The 19,765-nt window shown below is 43.5% G+C and overlaps 1 protein-coding gene across 8 annotated transcripts in view; it reads left to right on the forward strand.

Annotated features, from left to right (window-relative positions):
* Positions 1-19,765, forward strand: part of RTN4 (reticulon 4) — a 118,806-nt gene that overhangs the window by 77,358 nt on the left and 21,683 nt on the right. For 2 of the 8 annotated variants that reach the window (XM_077334110.1, XM_077334089.1), the window contains exon 2: positions 306-362. The exons of 1 other annotated variant lie outside the window; for it this stretch is intronic. In XM_077334110.1, coding sequence (XP_077190225.1) covers positions 306-362 — 57 coding nt within the window. 5 more of the 8 variants (XM_077334081.1, XM_077334137.1, XM_077334128.1 and 2 more) reach the window with 5 other exon arrangements.

A 19,765-nucleotide genomic window follows, 5' to 3' on the forward strand; every position in this document is an offset into this window, starting at 1 on the left:
AGTTAGTGGCTGAAACACCTTGAGATCCTTTATCTGCTCTGTCCAGTGCCCGGATATCCTGTTAATAAAATACAGTTCAGGTTGGGTTGCTTCTGAGTTGGGGGAAGCTTAGCTGAAAAAGAAACCCTACACAAAAATGCATGCAATTTTTTTTGGGTTCCTTTTTTAAAAACTTCTGGTTGTTTTCTGTTTGTAAGATGAATTGCTGTTTGTAAGATTGATACTCTTTTCCCTCTGCCCCTTCCCTTTTAATCTTTCTTCTTCCTGTTCATTTCTGCTATGGTCATACTGTATTTGTCTTTCAGATGAGACCCTTTTTGCTCTTCCTGTTGCATCTGACCCTCTGATGCATTCTTCTGCAGGCAAGTTATTCTAGCTAGACCATTTACATTAGAGTATGCCCTTTGTTTTTTGAGTATTCGCTTCCCACTAATTGTTTCTAGATGTATTTACTAAAAGATGTCAAGGGTCCAAGAATAGCAAATTTTCTAAATTTAGAAGCTATTTTTATTGGCTCAAAATTTTATCTTGAACAGTGTCATTTTTATCACTTAAATCATGTTTGTGAATTCTTGGACCATTTTGTATAGGAAACCTTGTAGCTACAATTAACAGTTACAATTACAATATAGTAGCTTTTGCTAATAATACAGCAGGCTGCAATTTTTAATTAATACTGACTTAGTGTGGATGCATTCCATCATAATTGTAATTACTTGTAGGTGTTTTCACTTGTCTGGTATTGATCGGTAGAGATATAATACTGCTCATCTCTTAACCATGAGAAAGAGATTGGACCATAGATTTCTTCCCATCATAAAATCCCACTCCCCTTCCTGCCTTAAATATGCCTTTTTATTTTGTCTGATCTGGTGCCATCTATGGCTAGTGCTAAACAGGATTCCTGTCGTAACCAGGGCTTGTAGGTGAATTGTGCAGGTGCTGGTTAAGAAGGAATTTATAGTTAACCCTGGATACTGATAGAGCATATGTAACATTAAATCATGGCTAAAGTTGGGCAGAAAATCCATGTCAGAGAAGAAGGGAGGGAGAAGAGTAGTGGATGGTTTGGATGGTTACCCTTCCCTGACCTCTTCAGCATGGTTAAGAGATAATCACCTAGTTTTTTATGTTATATCTCCTTTGAGATCCAACATTCCAAGTTTGTTTTGTAAAACATGGTCCTTGGCACTAATTTGACTCCCCCCACCCACCCACCCCTAACATTATTGGATTGTGAAAAAATTGCTGCTTCCTTCACATTCTCTTGCTAACGATGTATGCTTTGGCTGCTATCTTTCTAGTGCTAACGGTTGAACTAGCTATTGTTTTGGAACCTGTCATTAAAACTTAACTTTCAGACCACTTGCACTACTTTTGCTAACTTTCCTTTCTGTCCACGGCCACAGACAAAGGTATGGACTCGCAAGAGCAACCTGGTCGTGTGTGCTCAGATGGCCATGAAGATTTTGCTGCTGTGCCTCTTGATGCTACTGCTTCTCTTCCCTCCCTCTCTCCTCTCTCAGCCAATCCTTTCAAAGAGTATACAGCCCTTGATACAATATCTGATGGACTATCGGCAAAAGGCAGTTACAGCCATACTGAATCGGAGGCATTTAAAGCAATTATTAAAAATGCCCGGAATCCGTTCCTTGCAGATGATGATGAAGCAAGCAATGTTCCAGAAGTCAAGCATTTAGGAGTGGTGCCTCCATACCCTGAGTCAGAACCGTTCTCCTTATCTCAGACGAAGGAATCAATAGATAATAAAGGAGTGTGCGACACAAGCAAATTCTCAGCATACCAGCAGGACTCTTCCCCGGATTCTCCTGTTGAGTTATTTACAAAGAATGATAAAGATGGATCTCTTGAGGACATGAGGTATGATATTGATGATCATGATGAAAAAGTGGCTTTTGTAGACAACTGTGCCATAAGGGAAGAATATGTGGATTTCAAGCCCTTTCAACCAGCTTGGGCTAGTAATGAAAACAGCAGCTTGAAAGATGTATCTCGGGATCAAGTAGATGGCAAAATAGACAGTGGCATGGATAAATATGATGTGGAGAAGGCAAAGTTTCTGCCCGTACAAAAGGACTTTGAAAAAGAGAGTGAAAGCAGCAATGAAGACTTTTCTTTCCCAAGTAGTCCTGAAGCTAGAAAAGAATCTCCGCAAGCTTATATTACATGTGCCAGTTTCGAATCTGCTGTGACTGTTGAGGGCAAAGCAGCCAAGTCACTAGGAGAGGAACAAACTTCTCAAAATAAAACAGATGAGAAAAAGATAGCAGAAAAGAAGGCCCATTCTGGTATGGAGCCCATCACCACCCAGGATGAGTCAGCCAGCAGCCAGGGCCAGACAATTGTCTCTGATAAAGTGGAGAGTCTGCTGAAGATGCCTGTCGATGCTGCGTCTCTGGCCGAAGGCCTCACTCCAGATTTAGTGCAAGAAGCGTGTGAAAGTGAACTGCATGATTCTGTCACCCCCAAACTTGCTTATGAAACGAAGATTGATCTGGTCCATACATCTGAGTCCTTGCAAGAATCTTTGAATGTTGCTGTCCAGCTCTGCCCCTCCTTTGAAGGAGGGTCTGAAGCAACTCCCTCCCCAGTCTTACCAGATATTGTTATGGAGGCACCACTGAATGCAGGCACTGTGGGGATTGCTAGTTCTTCTGGGCCGCTTGAAAGCTCCCTAGTGGAAACTTTTACTTCTGCTGCTAGTGACTACGAGAATGTAATGCAGAAGTCCGAGAAGCCTCCTTCCTATCAGGAGGCAATGAATGTACCAGCAGCTCCAGCACAAATAACCAAGGCTGAAGCGGCTGCTAAGGAATCTGACTACAAGAATGGTGGTGCTCTAGAAGACTTGGAGACTTCTTATATATCCATTGCGTGTGACTTAGTGAAAGAAACAAAAGTTTCTAATGAATCTGCTTCTCCAGCCTTTGCAGATTATTCTAAGACTGTGTTGACAGAATATGTTTCACAGCCTGTGCCTGAATATTCTGAGCATCCTGAGAAACCGTCACCACCATCTGGAAAAAGCGACTTCTTCAGTAGCCAGCCAGAACATGATCTTGCTCAGAAAAAGAGGGAAGTTGTGAAAGAGAAACCACTTGAAACGACTGCCAAGATTGCTACAGAGGAAGGTCATATGGAGAAACGTGAGGATTTGCCATCTTCCCTTAGCAAGCCCTACTTGGAATCCTTCCAGCCTCAACTGGAATCTTCCACAAAGGTCCCTACAGTTTGGTCTCTGGAAGTGGAGGCGGCAGACTTGAGTAAGAAAGAAAAAACGCCCCAGCTACAAATGGAAGAACTTGATAGTTATTCAGACGGTTTCTTCATTTCTAAGGAACCCCAAGTGGGAGACCAAGGTATGCCATCTGCAGAATCCTCTCCAGAGAGTGATGACTTCCCTGCTCTCGCTTATCAAACTACTAAGTCAGTGGTGGAAACTACCCTAAAAGATGCATTAAAGGAAAATGGCAGTAGAGAAATTGGTGATGCCATGAAAACTGAGTCAAGGCCCTCTCCTTGCCAAGAGGTAGCCCAGGACCTGTCTTTAAAGGACATATCTGTCAGAGCTGAAGAACGAGTGCTTGTTTTGGAAAAACCCTTTGAGAAAATGGAGGGAGACGTGTCTAAAGGAATTAAAGAGCCCTTGTCAGCAGCTGACATTTCTCCTTTGCCTATAGAGAGAAAGGTAGTCAGAGTAGGAAAGGAAGCGGAGAAAGAAAAGGAGAAATCTCCCCCTATACTTACATCACAGCTGAGTAAACCTTCAGGTAATCTGCTTTCACTTCCTTTGCATTTCACTAATCCAGTTTTCCTTCAGCATGCCATGGTTTGTGTCTGCAATGCATCTCACTGAGTCCAACTGTACCTCTCTGTGCCTTTTTTAGCTCGAAAAGTAGCAATTTTGAATTTTCTTTGTCTGCCATCCCATTATAAATTGCCTGAGATGAAACTTTACCTTGAAGATAGAAGTAAGATAGACGACTTGGAATCAGAAACAGAATTAGCCTGTGAAGCCAGAGCAATGTTTAGACACCTGTGTCTTCTGTTATATTTTCTAAAGGGGCTGCTCTTCTGTATACTGCGGCCACAATACAGCACTAAAGTGTTTTGTTTCTTTAGCTTATGATGAATAGCTCAGTGGAAATATCAGCTTTATATGCAGCAGTAGGGAAAAGGCACGTTCCAACTGAGGAGTTATTAGGGGTTGCAAATGCAGTGTCCGGGATGATTTGGAACTGTGCAGATAGATTAGGAATACTGTGCATGATTCTGGTTGCCTTGTGTCAGAAAGAATACTGGGGAGTCTGAATGGTGCAGAAGGTATAGATGATTCTGTGGCTGGGCTATCTTCAGTATGTGGAAAAGGCGGAAGTATGTGAAGACATTTAAGTTTGGAGGAACACATCAGTTAATGAATGGTGTGGACCAGTCTCCTCGTTTTAGAATGCATAATCAGGATATGCCCCAAGGTGATGTGCTAGCTACCAGCCTTGGTGGGTTTAGGCAGATTCATGGTTAGGTTTACTAGTAAGTGTTGTTAGTTAAGAAAGCGGAATAGGACCTCTTTGTTCAGAGCCAGCGTGGCCTGATTATGTATTTCTGGAGGATAAGCAATTTATGATGTTATTGCCAGGACACCATGCTTCTGAGCTTCCCAGGAACATCTGCCTGTTCACTGTAGGAAATAGAATGTAGAATTCGTCTCTTTGGTTGGTTGGCTTCAGCAGGGCTGTTCTTAGTTTCCTGTTCCTGTGTTGGATTGTAGCCGGTACCTTTGCTACTGGGGGAATGTACAGACATTTTATGAACATTTTCAGGATAACATCCTTTGTTGTGGAAGTCGAATAAAGAGAGTTCCTATGAGCCTACGAGGAAGTGTATGAGTTTGTGGGGAAGCAATCTTGGTGATGAATAAATATTCCCAGACCTAGGCAGACTTAAGGAAGCACGGGCTCTTCCAGCTAAACATTGTGTGGCCACATCGGATCCACTAAGTTTCTCTGAGAGTCAGTTTGGTGGAGTGGTTAGGAGTGCGGACTTCTAATCTGGCATGCCGGGTTCAATTCTACACTCCCCCATGTGCAGCCAGCTGGGTGACCTTGGGCTCGCCACGGCACTGATAAAACTGTTCTGACCGGGCAGTGATATCAGGGCTCTCTCAGCCTCACCCACCCCACAGGGTGTCTGTTGTGGGGAGAGGAAAGGGAAGGCGACTGTAAGCTGCTTTGAGCCTCCTTCGGGTAGCGAAAAGCGGCATATAAGAACCAACTATTTTCTTCTTCTTCTTCTTCTTCTGGATTGGTCTGTCTGCTCCCCCATACCCCATGATCATTGCTGTTACATTGCTACTGCTGATCCTCTGTCACAGATACCATGTCACCTTCCAGTACTGTACGCATGTGCAGTGTCACCAAGAAATACAGTAACCTTGTCTGGGAACAGGGTGTGCATTGATGAGTTTGACGGCTTCTGGGGTTGGCTGTCAGAGCAGGACTAGCCAGAGCAAACTAACCTCATGACAGGAAAAAACTGCTCAACATAGAATTAAGGCAGATTGCCCAATAAGTAGAGAAATCAAAGTTCTTGGCATAAATTTTCAGAACATTCTTCACTTGTCAGTGACATGCAATCCAGGACTCTGTTGTCAGAGTCACTTGCTTCTTGTCACTCCAGCCAAGTGGTATCCCTCAGTCGGCTTAACATCCTCCTCTGAAGCTGGTTTAAGCTGTTTGTCTTTAGAAAATTAACTTCTCCATGGCCTTGAGTGCCCCTTCCTTCATCTGCCCTCATCTCTTTGCTGCTTCAACTCTACCATCCTAAGCTGCTCAAAGGATTCTTAATAACTTTGCTCCCTTCTACTTTGCTGTGCCTTGTACTTCACCGTGCGATACCACATTTTTGTTATCTTCAATTCCCATCTTTTCTGTGAATACCTTGGTTCAGTCCTGGATTTGTTTGGAATTTAATGGGCTGTATATTAGCTTGCATATATTGGTCCCTTTACCCTTGCTGCCCCCTCCGCATCTGCACATAGCTCGCAAGCCATTTGGGTCAGGGATCTGTGTTTTCCTCTTACTTGCTTGGTGTGCCCTGAGAGAGCCTTGTGAACAATCTCCTGCCACAGGATTTAAAATGGTCTAGCCAGAGTCTAGGTCACCAGTATCATCCTGATCCGCTTGGAACTTAGCCAACAGAAAACCTGCTAAAGTAAAGAGGAGAGGACAAAGAGGGCAGTTCTGATGCTTCTGCTGTGCCTTCATCTTCTCATTTGCAACTGTCTACTTAGACAGTGAATAAGGAGAGCTGATTCCAAGGGAGTTTAGGAAAGCAACAGCACAACGCTTTCCAGATTCAGTTGCAAAAACAAAACTAACCCTATGGAAACTTGGCCTTGTAGCACTTATAACCTGCAATAGAAACAGCTTGTGTGAGCAGTGCTGAGGTCTCTCCCCTGCTGATGCTTCTGGGCAGGATCTTGTTCTTTTCCTGCATCGAATTGTTCACCGCATTCCAGTTGTGTGACTTTCTACTGCAGAACACTCTGGCCTTTGTTGGAAGACTCCTGTGAATTATGTATAAGCCTCTGACTCTGCGGAAAACTACTTCTGGCACAGATGCAGCCGTTCTTTAGCCCTGGTGTGGGTTACCTCTGAGAACTGGCCATCGTGTTGACCCCTTTAACATCTGGTTTCTGTACAACTGTGATTAAAAAACAAGTCTTGATTCTGTGGGTTGTGTGAAGGTGTCTTACTGTATCACAAACTACTGTCTTGGCTCTTTCTTTTCATTGAAGAGATTTTATATTAGATACCAGTAGACACATAACTTTATTTTTCAAATGACCTTCTACTTGTGCAAATCACTTATTAGCCATGCTGTTAGACTGTATAACATGTCTAATGTGCTAAGTGCTTTAGGATTCTTGATTTTACCCCAATCTTTTAAGAATACACTGGTGAAGTGTTTTGTTTTGTTTTTTAAATCTCAGACCTGTTTTCATTTGTTAACTGGTTAAGGCTCAGTAATTTAACTGCACACTTCAAACGTCATGGGAGAAAAGTAAATATATTATTACTAGTTAAAAAGGAGCAAAATGCTTAAAATTAAACCACATCACATGGATTATCTCTATCAATCTTTCTCTGTTTTGCTACAGTTAGGTACTGCATGAGAGTATTGTATATTGGACCCAGGTTTGGGACATATTATCAATTGAGAGAAGGGGGAATCTGGACAAGACTACCCAGGAATTAAAACACAGACCAAATCCAAGTCATTCTTTATGTGCTTTTAAAAATGGGAAGTATTTCTCATTCCAGTAACATTAGTGTGCCTAATTGGCTTCCATTGGATAGCAGTAAAACAACATAAGTAAAATCTAGGAAGATATTGTCAGCATAAATAAATTTAAAGAAACAGCAACTCTTCATCAAGTTGTCCTTAAAGTCCCTATAACAATATACACTCTTAAATTGTCCCACAGGTTTACCAGAGCAGAATCTCAAGATCCAGACTGTAACAGCAGTTCTTCTTAAATGGAGACAAATGCAAAGCATTTCTTTTACATCTTAACGACAGTGGCTTTTTAGGCCTAAAATATGCTGTGTTGTAGAGCAGAGCTGGCTACAGTTTTAAAAGCCCTCTTAATATTGCACTTGTAGGAAAACCATAATGCAACAGTACAGGATGTAGAATTGCTTTGCATAGAGTCAGATGACTCATGTGCCACAGATGCTTGTTAGCTATGACTAAACTTGCACCAAGTTCTTGCAGGCTAAGGATTTCCACAGCCTTGCCCCCGCTTTAGAGATGCTGATGATTATTCTTTACTAGCAAAATGCTTGTCTTGATCCATGTGTGTTTGTGTGGATTTCAAGAACTCAGCTCAGTTATATAAACACACCTCTCCCCCTCCTCATCCCTTGGTAGAGGCTGATCCACTCTCACCAGGATGGGGTACGGTTCTTCACCACGTGTTCCAGAATGTAGATCTATCCTTCCTTCTTTCCTTATTTAAATTTATTTAAGTTTATTTATTATAATATGCTGGGGCTTTTTAAATGCTGTTTTTATGGTCTGCTTCTAGCTAACATAGTGAGTGTTTTATGAATATTCCTTTTGTGCAGCTGACTATTGTATTATGCTGTTTTATGTCCTTGGCTTTTTAATGTCTTGTTTTCATGGTTTGTTTAATTTTATTTTGTTATTGATAAAAATCGCACAACTAGTTTTATTATCTTATTGAACTTTTACTCCATGAACCATATCGAGCCAGTCTCTATAAAATTCATGCCAGGAAATATGGCATTTAGGTTTTTTTTGTTTTTTAATTAGGATATTCCATATTTTTATTTTTAAAAAGTCTTTGGGACAGCTTAAAGGTAAAGGTATCCCCTGTGCAAGCACTGGATCATGCCTGACCCTTGGAGTGACGCCCTCTAGTGTTTTCATGGCAGACTCAATACGGGGTGGTTTGCCAGTGCCTTCCCCAGTCATTACTGTTTACCCCCCAGCAAGCTGGGTACTCATTTCACCGACCTCGGAAGGATGGAAGTCTGAGTCAACTTTGAGCCGGCTGCTGGGATTGAACTCCCAGCCTCATGGGCAGACTGCTTCAGACAGCATTTCTGCTGCCTTACCACCCTGCGCCACAAGAGGCTCTTGAGACAGCTTACAAATATTAAAACAATATATTAAAATGACGATAATGCAGATCACTTATGAAGGTAATAACCCCTCTGTTGTTTGTCCCCCACCAGCTGGTATCCTGCATTGTTCTTAGGAAAGCCAGCATCTTGGAGATTGGTCATAATATCACAAGATTCCTGAGACTAGAAATCAGTACTCTATGTTGTACTTAGAGATGCCAAACAAAACTGGGGGGTTTGCACGATGTGCGGAAATAACACAATAGACCAGGAATCACTTTGCTAAAGAGCCTGTATCCATACACATTCAACATCAATCAACTTCAGTATCCTAGAAGACTTCTTCATAATATTCAAATAGTTTGTAACTCAATAGATCATCTCTTCTCCTAGATGTTTAGGAATGACCGGACAAGGTCCTTTCTTTTGGGCACCACCCAGACATCATTCCTCTTTGGTTTCTTGAGTCCACCGAGGAAACAGAAGTCTGGTGAAACAAAGTGTACCTGATCTTCGTGTGGATTACAGTGTGACATTTAAGACTAGACCTCATTTATAACCACCTATCTTCATTGTGACTAAAAATCCTCAAAATGTTTTTTAAAATATATTCTGGTAAAAAAAAATTGTTGTCTGTGTATGGGTTGATTATACAGGGCTCTCTAGCACAGGGATTCCTGGTCTGTTGTGTAACCTCCAAGTTCAGCTTGGAGTTTGTAATACCAGGCAATCTCCAGACTAGAGATCCGTTCCCCTGGAGAAGAATGGCTGCTCTGGAGCTAAAACTCTATGGCAGCATACTCGCTGAGGTCCCTCTCCAGGCTCCACACCAGAATCTTCAGGCATTTCCTAACCTGCTTTTGGCAACCCCAGTTGTACTGCCTCTGAACATGAACATTTCAATTAGCTATCATGGCTGACATTTGATAGCTTTTGGAAAAGGAGAAGTCCATTTAAACTTGCCATTGTTATACATTGCACCTAAGTAAATAAACCTCTGATTAACACTTGTTGGCCTACTTATACCCCAAATGCTTTCTTCACCTTTGGTACATAATTGGCTTTCTGAGGTTTGGGGGGAAAAGAGCTGATGAAGAAGAATGACTGCTGCTTTCCAGTAGGAATAGCTCTCAAGACAAGCAGTCAGTTGTTTTTCTCTTCTGCATGAGAAATGTCAGCCAGTCACATTTGTTACAGGCCAAATGTATAATTTATACCCTGCTTAATTAATATTTTATAGCAGTGTTAAGAAGGTTCTAGGAGGAAAGGCATTAATATATGCCTTAGGAGGGCTGCTTTACAAAGGTGGTTTATATGATTCCATGGAAACCTCGACTCCATGATCAAAATAAATTAGGCTTGCTTTGCGTGGAGTTTGTCCATTTGCCTGGTAGTTGTCAACGTTTTGCAGAATGTGGAGAGTTGGTGTTCATGAAATGGGGCTGTGGGAATCACTGTGCTAACTGGAGGAGATATGTGCATGAGGGGTAATGTGATTGAAGGCTGCTGGGAGACAGCTACCTCTCTAGGGGCATCACAGTTTTGTGCCTAACACTGGGGGCTTTTGCTGCAGTGGTTTGCATTCTTTCAGTACTGCTGTACCAGTTGTCCATGCTTACTCCAATGCATAGGGTAGAACATGTTTGTGTTCCCTTCTGTTGCTTCACTGCTGCTACTTCTGCCAGAACCTGATCCAATAGTCCTTCTAGAAGGGAATCAGGACACAGGATGACTGGTGTGAAATGTAGCTGGTGTGAAATGTAGCATGCATTTCTACTTGGCAGTAAGTCAGTGTCCAATATATAGAGATTTGCTGGTTTTGTCTAGCTTTCGCAGTAAATAAACACTACAAGTTGAGTCTTAATTAGCAGAGGAGCTTAACTGTTGTTCTGTAGCTATTCAATTCCTTCATCCTGAAATCCACCCAGTCAGCTTTGAAAAAAGATGCAGATTTTTTGAGGGTTTTTTTGTTCATGTCCTTCATTTCTTCCACAGAACTCAAAGCTGTTTGCACTGGTTGATTATTATTTTTAATTGTTTCAATTTGAACGGTGTTTCTTGGTGAGTTTTAAAAAGAAGGATAAAAATTCTTTAATACTTTTATTCAGTTGTATTGGAATGTATTGTATTGGAGTTCAAACTGCTATATGATACTATTGGATCACTGACAACTTACTTAGAATCATAGCATTGGAAGGCATCTTGAGAGTCATCTAGTCCAACCCTTGCAGAATGCAGGAAATTAACCCACCCGCACCCCCAAATCCATGGCCAGCCTGGCCTGGAGGAAATTTGTCTCCCAACCCTAAAGTGGCCAGGGAAGGGCATGCAAGAAGGGGTTACAAGAGCCAAGCACCAACACAATCCCTTCTGCCCAGCGACTCAAAATCTGCCTAAATTCATAGAATCAGCATTTTTGTCAGCATATTGCCTCTGCTTAAAAACTTCTAAGGAAGGAGAACCCACCTCCTCCTGAGAAAGCCAGTTCCACTAAGGAATCCCTCTGTCAGGGACATCTTCTGGATGCTTAGATGAAAATTCTTTTGAAGTAATTTCATCCCATTGGTTCTTCTCCTACCCTATGGGACAACAGAAAACAATGCTTCTTCATCCTTTATGGCCGTGAGGCCCTCAGTACTAGGCCACGGTGGGGCGGAGGTGCCGGCGCTGGCGCGCCAGTGGGTGCACCAACCTCTCCCCCCCGCGGCTCGGCCCATGCTGCGGGGGGGGGGGGAGGCATGGGGGCAAATGCGCAGGTGTGGCAGCTCCGTGCCTGTGCGTTTGCGACAGCTGGCGAGTGCCTCCCTCTCCCCCTCCAGTCTCCAGGCCTCCTTCTCCCTCCCCCCCCCACAGTCCCCAGCCTTGAAAAGGCTGGGGACCACTTCTCTATGTGACAGCCCTGCAAGTACTTGTAGATGGATATCATATAACCTCAGTTGTCTTCTCTCCAGGCTAAGCAGAGCAAGTTCTCTCAGCCTTTCCTCATACGTCTTCGTCTCCAAACCCCTCATCATTTTCATTGCCTTCCTCTGGACACGCTCCAGTTTGTCAACATCCTTTTTCAGTTGTGGTGCCCAAAACTGAACATCTAATTCTGAGATCTAATTAGAGCAGAGTAAAGCTGTAACATCACCTCATGCAATCTGGATATGATACCCCATTTGATACAGCCCCAAATCCCATTTGCCTTTTTAGCCACTGAGTCACACTGCTGACTCATGTTTAGTGTATAATCTATTAAGATCCCTAGGTAGGTCACTTTCACACATACTACTGCCTAGACTGGTCTCCCTCATCCTATAACGATGCGTTTGATTTCTCCTACCTAAATGCAGAAGTTTGCATTTTTTTTATTATTCAAATTCATTTAGCCCAGTTTTCCAACCTTTCAAGGTCATCCTGTGTCCTGATTCTGTCTTCTGCCGTGTTTGCTACCCTTCCCAGTTTAGGGTCATCTTCAAATGACACTAGTAAGCACTATCTTTTCCTTCATCCAAATCATTCAGGAATATGTTGAACAACACAGGGCTCAGGAGAGATCCCAGAGGCACGCCACTTGCCACTGTTCTCCAAGAGGATGACAAACCATGAACAAGCCCCCCCCCTTGGGTGCTTTTATCATTACTCTGGGAAGCTCTTTAGGCCCCCTCCCCCAAATTTCTGCCTGCTATTCCCATCACATACTGGTTATTCTAACACTCTAAGCCTCCAATATACCTTAAAGATGTAATTTTTTTCCCTCAAAAAAGAGATATTTATTTCTATGTTAAGCTGTAGGCTGCATGCCTCTGGCCTAAGACTTCTCAAAGGGGAGAGTGCCAAAAAGAGAGGGTTTGGTGCCACCTAGTGTTTATAAATAAGTTATTTGCATAGATATTTCAGGCCTGCAAAGTACAACGGTTGTACTATTGAGCAGGGGTAGTCAACCTGTGGTCCTCCAGATGTTCATGGACTACAATTCCCATGCTGGCAGGGGCTCATGGGAATTGTAGTCCATGAACATCTGGAGGACCACAGGTTGACTACCACTGCTATTGAGGATTCAGCTTTTGGATGCCTTTCTCAAAATGTCAAACATTATTAAATATCCATCTGTATAACTGGATAGTGTCCCAAGGTCTCTGTATTAAGAAATATTTTAAAAATTCATGTACAGTCCATGATTTCAATCTTAGCGCTGATAATCAGTGATGGTTGTTGCGTGGGTAGCATGTGCTGAGTAGCTGACTTTGAGGCTTTGGAAACCAACTTCTTTAACTTGACAAAAACAGCAGAGAAGCAGAACTTGAAATGTTTCTCTTTTCTACATGGGTAATAACTTGTGTGGGAGGGAAGGTGGCCTATAACCCAATCTCATCAGAAGCTAAGCAGGGTCAGTATTTGGAAGGGGGACCACCAAGGAAGACTCTGCAGAGGAAGGCCATGGAAACCCACCTCTGCTTCTCACGTGTCTTGAAGGCCCCTTGCTGGAGTCACCATAAATTGGCTGTGACTTAATGGCACTTTACAGGTACACAGTAATGATATGTGATTCAACTAAACAAGGTAATATTTTGCCATCCCCCATTCTGAAAAGGGCTCAAGGCAGATTACAGAACTGTAAAACAACACAATAAAGATCAGTATGGTAAACAGTGTGAGGGGGAGAAAGAATGAAACTCTGCAATTTTTCAGACTAACTACAGTCCTGTTCCCTTTACTCTTTTTTCTGATAGTCAGACCTTTTGTTTTTCTTCTCTAAAAGCAATATTCCATAGTTTCACGAGGAAACCATGTTAATCTGCAGTAGATGAGCTAGTCACAGGGGTAGTCAAACTGCAGCCCTTCAGATGTCCCTGAACTACAATTCACATGAGCCCCTGCCAGCACTCACTGGCAGGCCACGGTTTGACTACTCGTGAGTCAAGGTGCAGTAGCACCTGAGAGTACATCAGCTTTCAAGAATCAATGTTTCCTTAATCAGATAGCAGTCTGTAGTGTAACACACTGGACATACCAACAGGGAACGATTAACTAGAACTGCAGCTGCTCTTTTACCAGCTATAAAGTAACATTCAAATGAGTGTATATTATTTGCATAATCTCTGTTTTTGACTTTTGTAAATGGCTGAATAGAGGGTTACCTTTTTTTAAAGGTAGAGCTAAAGCTTTCAAAATGCTTTTTAGAAAATTTGGACTTCTGACCCTGGACCCAAGACACTCCTTTGTGTTCAGAGTCTGCTGGCGACAGAAGGGGTGGAAGGGTCCGTAATGCTGAACCAATAAAGAATTAAAAGTGCTCCTAGCGGTTGAGTCTGTAGAGGTTTCTTTAGGGAAACTTTTCAAAGGGCCCTGCCTGAAGTTAAGTCACAGCCAGCATGCAGCTCTTCCAGGAGTTTAAAGGGGCTTCAGACGTATTCCTCAAACAGCTGCTTCCTGGGTCAGTCGCTTGGCAGGCTCTCAAGAGGAGTTTGAAAAGCAATTCTTATGGCATGTGAGCTAGTTTAACTGGACTCTGCTTTCAACTTGCATAGCTATCAGGCAGCAGGTGATTTGGCTTCCCCTTCTAAAATCAGCACCCAGTGAAACCCCTGTGAATGAGCCAAAACTAATAAAAGATGTCATTTGACAAGCAAGCTGTCTTTGGGAGTAAGGCCTGATAAGAAGAACACCCTGGGGTGAAGAGGTCGCAAAGCTGCTTGAGATGAGTGCTCCTTTGATGCTGGGATAGCTCTTCAGAAGGCTGATATAACTTGGAAAGCATTGAAACATCGGCTGAGCATCAGGAACCCTGGGGAAAGGTTGGACATAAGTGTTTTAAATAAATGATATATTAAGAAGGGGGCGGGAGATGCTGGGTTGACTTATTGCCTTAGTCTCAAATGTCCCCGGATAAGCCACATCAGTTATCTCAACCCCTTCTCCTGTTCTGTCTCAAACCCAGGGCTAGTAACACGATCTGACAGGATTGGCATACAGAGAGAATATAGACATGAAATGCATTAAACTCTTGAAATCCACTGCATAAACATGTTATTTGCCAGCTGTGTTAATCTTCTTCTAAATTGTGTTAGGCTGTTTTCAGGGATGCTAGTCCCCAGTAGAGACCTGTGGATCCCCTGGAATTACAGCTCATCTCTAGGCAGGAGATTGGTTTCTCTGAAGAAAATGGCTGCTCTGGAGGGTGGGTTCCTTAGCTATATAATCCACCAAAGTTCTTTCCCTGTCCCAAATCCCAGCCACTCCTGGTTCCAGGTCTTTCCAACCTAGAGCTGGCAATCCTAGCTACACTAAAAAATTGTTCTGGACCAGCATTTCATATGTTCTCCTTGTGCTGCTTCCATAGTATTCGGCTGCCCTTAGTATAATGGGAGAGCTTTGTGTCTCTGTGTGTGCGCGTCCCCTGAGTTGCAGTGTCAGTTTTGTCTGTCTTCTCCACCCCCCCCCCCCCAAGCATTGGTACCAGTAACAAGCAAACAGTTGCCATGATAAGCAGATTGAATTGAGGCATTAGTGCCGGGAGAGTATCGGTAGCCTAGTTACAGATTGCACTGCGTCAGTCTGCTCCACACCCAGAAGACAGTCAGGTGACTTAAGTTCTGCTGCAGTTGTGCAGCAGGCGAGAGACTGCAGACCTCTGCTGGAGAAAGCCTGATGTTTCATCTCTCCGGCGCCTTATTTCTCCAACGGCAGCCTTTCTATTGGTATGCATAATTGATAATCCCAGCTGGAGGGGCAGATCCTTCTTGGAAGAGAGATGGACAGTCAGCCAAGCAATTGGAAGGATAAGGGTATTTGCTGTTTTACTGTTGTTCTTTTCAGCTTTTAAGGATGCTGTGGGTTGCCCTCTGCAAAAGAGGCTTACATTGTGCATGTCATAGTGGGATCCGTTCTCGAGGTTGTTCATGGGGATAGGGTGTGCAGAAACCATTTGAAGATCAGTGTTGCAGAATATTGACATTTTAAATGTAGAGGATCCTGTGGTTGGTGGGGGGGGGGACGACAGCGTGCCTGAGACTGCAAATGGCTTAGTGGATTAAGTCCTGCCATCTGACAGCGCATAGCAGCTTGCCTTTGGCATGCCTTGGCTGTACAAATGTCAGGGCCAGCCTCCATTTAGCTGATGTGTTGCCTCTGAAACAGCATTGGCTTTTCTGCTTTAAGGGCTGCTAACGGTTAATGCAGTATTATTGTCAAGCAAGTGGTCTTTTTCTGCTAGATGCAATGCAGTCATCTTAGAACCTTGTACCAAGCAAGGGAAAAGTCCAGAAGTCCAGATCATCCTTATTTCTGCAAGCTTCTTGCCTTCTTGTCCCCAAGCCTATTTTTAGGTTGTCGCCTTCATGCTTGTTACTTGGGCTGTCCTTGATTTACAAAATGTGTTTATGGCTAGCCTCAACTGTAAGGGGCACTTCTGATCTAAAACAGCTAGGACAAATAAATAGCTTGGGGGAAATGGCCAACCTTTGTCCCTTCATCTCCTTATTCTTCTTAATCTCTGTTGCACAAAATAAGGGGGGAGGGGATAAGAAATTAATTCTTTACTGCATATTTAGGCTTTGGATTGTACCACTAGAACAAAACGGCCTTGTTCCAAGTTTTAATCATCTGGGTCTTCTTAAAGGGGTTGGGCATATAATGGGGAATCCCTGCCAGGGTTCCAAAGTTCCCCATCATGTGTTTCAAAACATGAGAAGCTTATGTCCCTACGTCATTTTGGAATTTGCCTCGGCTCTTTTCCCCTCCGCCTCTTGAAATACTTCAGTTCACAAATGTGCGATACAGCTATGCACCAGAAAGGGGTGAGAAAACCGAAGGAAGGAAAATATGATGCGTAGGTGACAAATGAATCCCTCTTTGGTGAAAAATGAAGACGTGCTCTTAGTCAACAAGAATAACTTGGGGTTGCAAACTGAATTGCTCAAGGCTGATTGTGAAGTTCTGCTTTAAAAAAAGAAGAAAGAAGATGACGACAACTTGTTGCAGTATTGGACTGAAGCGGGATAAGGGTCCGTGTGAGTGGCAAAGCCTGAATGAGAGGTTGTCCCATAAAATCCCATATATCTTTCTTTCCTGCTTTCCTCCTTTCTTTTGTCCAGTGCTGCTTCATGCTCTTCTGGTGTGGTGCTAAATCTTAACAGCTGCCATCTGGACATCTCTCTACTTGTGGAAATTGCTGCCTGCCTTATGCCTACCATTTTGTGTAGTGACCCATGTCATACTAGTAGGGTAGAGACATGAAGGTTACTAAGTCCTTGCCAAAGAAATAAACAAGAAGCTTGCTCCTAGAATAACATAGCTTCCTCAGATGTGCTAGGGAAAGAAGGGACAAAGTCCACAAACAGATTAGTGTGCCACTGGATAAATCCTAATACGAAAACAAAGGGTGCAGTCCTTGTCTACACTTTCTCACAAGAGAGCCTTGTGAAGATTAAGAGGATTTACTCACTAGTGCTCTGTGCAAGACGGCAGTCAGAATCAAACTTAACTACTCAGGATTTTTTTCCCATCTTAGAAAAAAAAGTTGGGGGGGATTAATTTCTGTAGCTACAGTTTCCAGTTTCAGCTGGTGCAGGTAAACCTTTGTTGACCCAGAACCTGTTGATCCCAGTCAACAATGGTGCAGTATGTGGAAAAGAAAGGAGTCGACATAAAAGCTCTGCTCCCCTTGATGCCAAGGAAGAGGTGATAATGCCTGAATAGGTGCTGTGTAAGACATGCTATACTCCAAGTCCACTTATATTTCTATGATGAAGAGCCCGCACTCTGACTTGTCCTTCAGGAGATTTGTCTAGCTTAAATAAACAGGAGAGCTGCAGGACCAAAGTCCATAGTCTTCTAGCAACAACGACTTTCTATTCTTCCCTGTCAGGAAATGTTCCATGTGCACATGAGCATTGCCTGTTTATGTGCATGGAGAGATTCTTTCTTGGGTGAGAATGGGAAGGTCCTGGGCATGAGTAGCAATCTGCAGCTATAGTATGGCCCTGCCAAATTGTAGTAGCTCACAGCTAGGCATAACTCAACAGTAGAGCACAGGCTTTGAATGCATTAAGGAGAAGAGTTGGTTCTTATATGCCGCTTTTCCCTACCCGAAGGAGGCTCAAAGCGGCTTACAGTTGCCTTCCCATTCCTCTCCCCACAACAGACACCCTGTGGGGTGGGTGAGGCTGAGAGAGCGCTGATATCACTGCTCGGTCAGAACAGTTTTATCAGTGCCGTGGCGAGCCCAAGGTCACCCAGCTGGCTGCATGTGGGGGAGTGCAGAATCGAACCTGGCATGCCAGATTAGAAGTCTGCACTCCTAACCACTACACCAAACTGGCTCTACACCAACAGGCACCCTGAGAGAGCCCTGATATTACTGCTTGGTCAGATCAGCTTTATCAGTGCTGTGATGAGTCAAAGGTCACCCAGCTGGCTGCATGTGGGGGAGCGCAGAATCAAACCGGCTCACCAGATTAGAAGTCCACACTCCTAACCACTAGACCAAGGCCACCAGTTCAGCCAGCAAGACTTCTAGAGTTTTTTCTTTCATAATAAGTGTCGCTGAAAAGCTGCTGCCCATCAAAATAGCTAGAAGCACTGTTCCTGTGCCTTAGTAATGTTCCATGTGAATGTGTGTTCCACTTACTGCAGGACCTTTCTTTCCCAGAACCCCCTTTCCTTTGCATGGCTGACAATCTCCCTGTGGGAGCTTTTGGCATTCTGCAGGGCCTGCAAGACAGAGCTCTTCCACCAGGTTTATGGATGAGGCCAGTTTCTCAGGGCATAAATCTGGTGCCCCCCCCCCCCCAGGAAGACACCCGCTACCAATTTTTGACACCTCTGGTGGCGACCATCAGCATCCCCCCCTTAGGTGGGTGCACCATTTAGGATGGAGTTATTTTTACTGCCATGTTGCTTTTATTGTATTATTGTGTTTTAATTTGGTTTTATTGGGGCTTTTGTATTGGAACCTGTTTGTAACCCACCACGAGTCAGTTTGCCTGGAGTGGTGGGCAATAAGTCCAATTCATAGATAAATAAATAAATAAACAATAGGAAGTTGATGACTAGAAATGTCTTTCTCAGAAACTAATCCCTGATGGGGTGCACTTTATTGAATGAAGCATTTTAAAGGTGTTTTAAGGTGTTTGGATCTCAGATTAATAAGCACCAGTTGCTTCTTACTTCATTATCTTGCCACTCTTTTTCTTCATATTGAGTGTTCTGCACAAGGAATCTGTCACACTTTTCCAGATTTATCACTGTAGACATGGAAGGTTGAGTACAATAACACCTTTAAGACCAACAAAGATTTATTCAAGGCTTTGTTGGTCTTAAAGGTGCTGTTGGACTCAATATTTGTTGTGTTACTTCAGACTAACATGGCTACCCACTTGAATTTATCAATATGGAAGGTGTTAGAGAAAGCAAACGGAGTAGGAGGGCTTCTATAACTTGATGTTACAGATTTCATTTTTTTGGAGGGGTGTGTGCCTGGATACTGACCTAAATACATTTGAGGGTGTTGGGCATAAAGGTGAATGTCGTTGGGGAATCTGAGTTAGACACTGGGAAGGGGGGATTTGCATTTTTTTAGGATTCCAGTGTGATTCTGGATCATGCCTCTTTGTGTGATCATGTAGTGGTTAAGAGTGGCGGCCTCTAATCTGGAGTAGTGATCCCCAACCTGTGGGCCGCAGACCACATGTGGTCCTTTGACTAATTGGAGGTGGGCCCCGAAGGACGCCTTCTCCCCCCCCCCCCGGCCCTTTACAACACACTTCGGGTGTCATTGTCTCCCATCACTCCCAGATGGGACTATCTCGTTGCAGAGAAACAAGCTCAGGTTTCCCGTTGATTTGTCATTGTCATGAGTTAAAATTTCCATGAAAATAAAATGTTCCTTATGTTCATTGTTGTGGCGTGTCTGTATCTTATTTTGAAGGGATGTTTAAACATTACCATAGTGATCAGAGAGCGTTAGGACAGTGGTTGAGAGTAGAGGAGTAAACTACCTCCCCCACCCGGCGTCAGTAAAAGGCGTTGAGTGGTCCCCGGTGATAAAAAGGTTGGGGACCACTGATCTGGAGATTCCCCACTTTTCCACATGCAGCCAGCTGGGTGAC

Source organism: Paroedura picta, chromosome 1 (genome assembly GCF_049243985.1).
Source record: "Paroedura picta isolate Pp20150507F chromosome 1, Ppicta_v3.0, whole genome shotgun sequence".
Lineage (NCBI taxonomy): Eukaryota > Metazoa > Chordata > Lepidosauria > Squamata > Gekkonidae > Paroedura > Paroedura picta.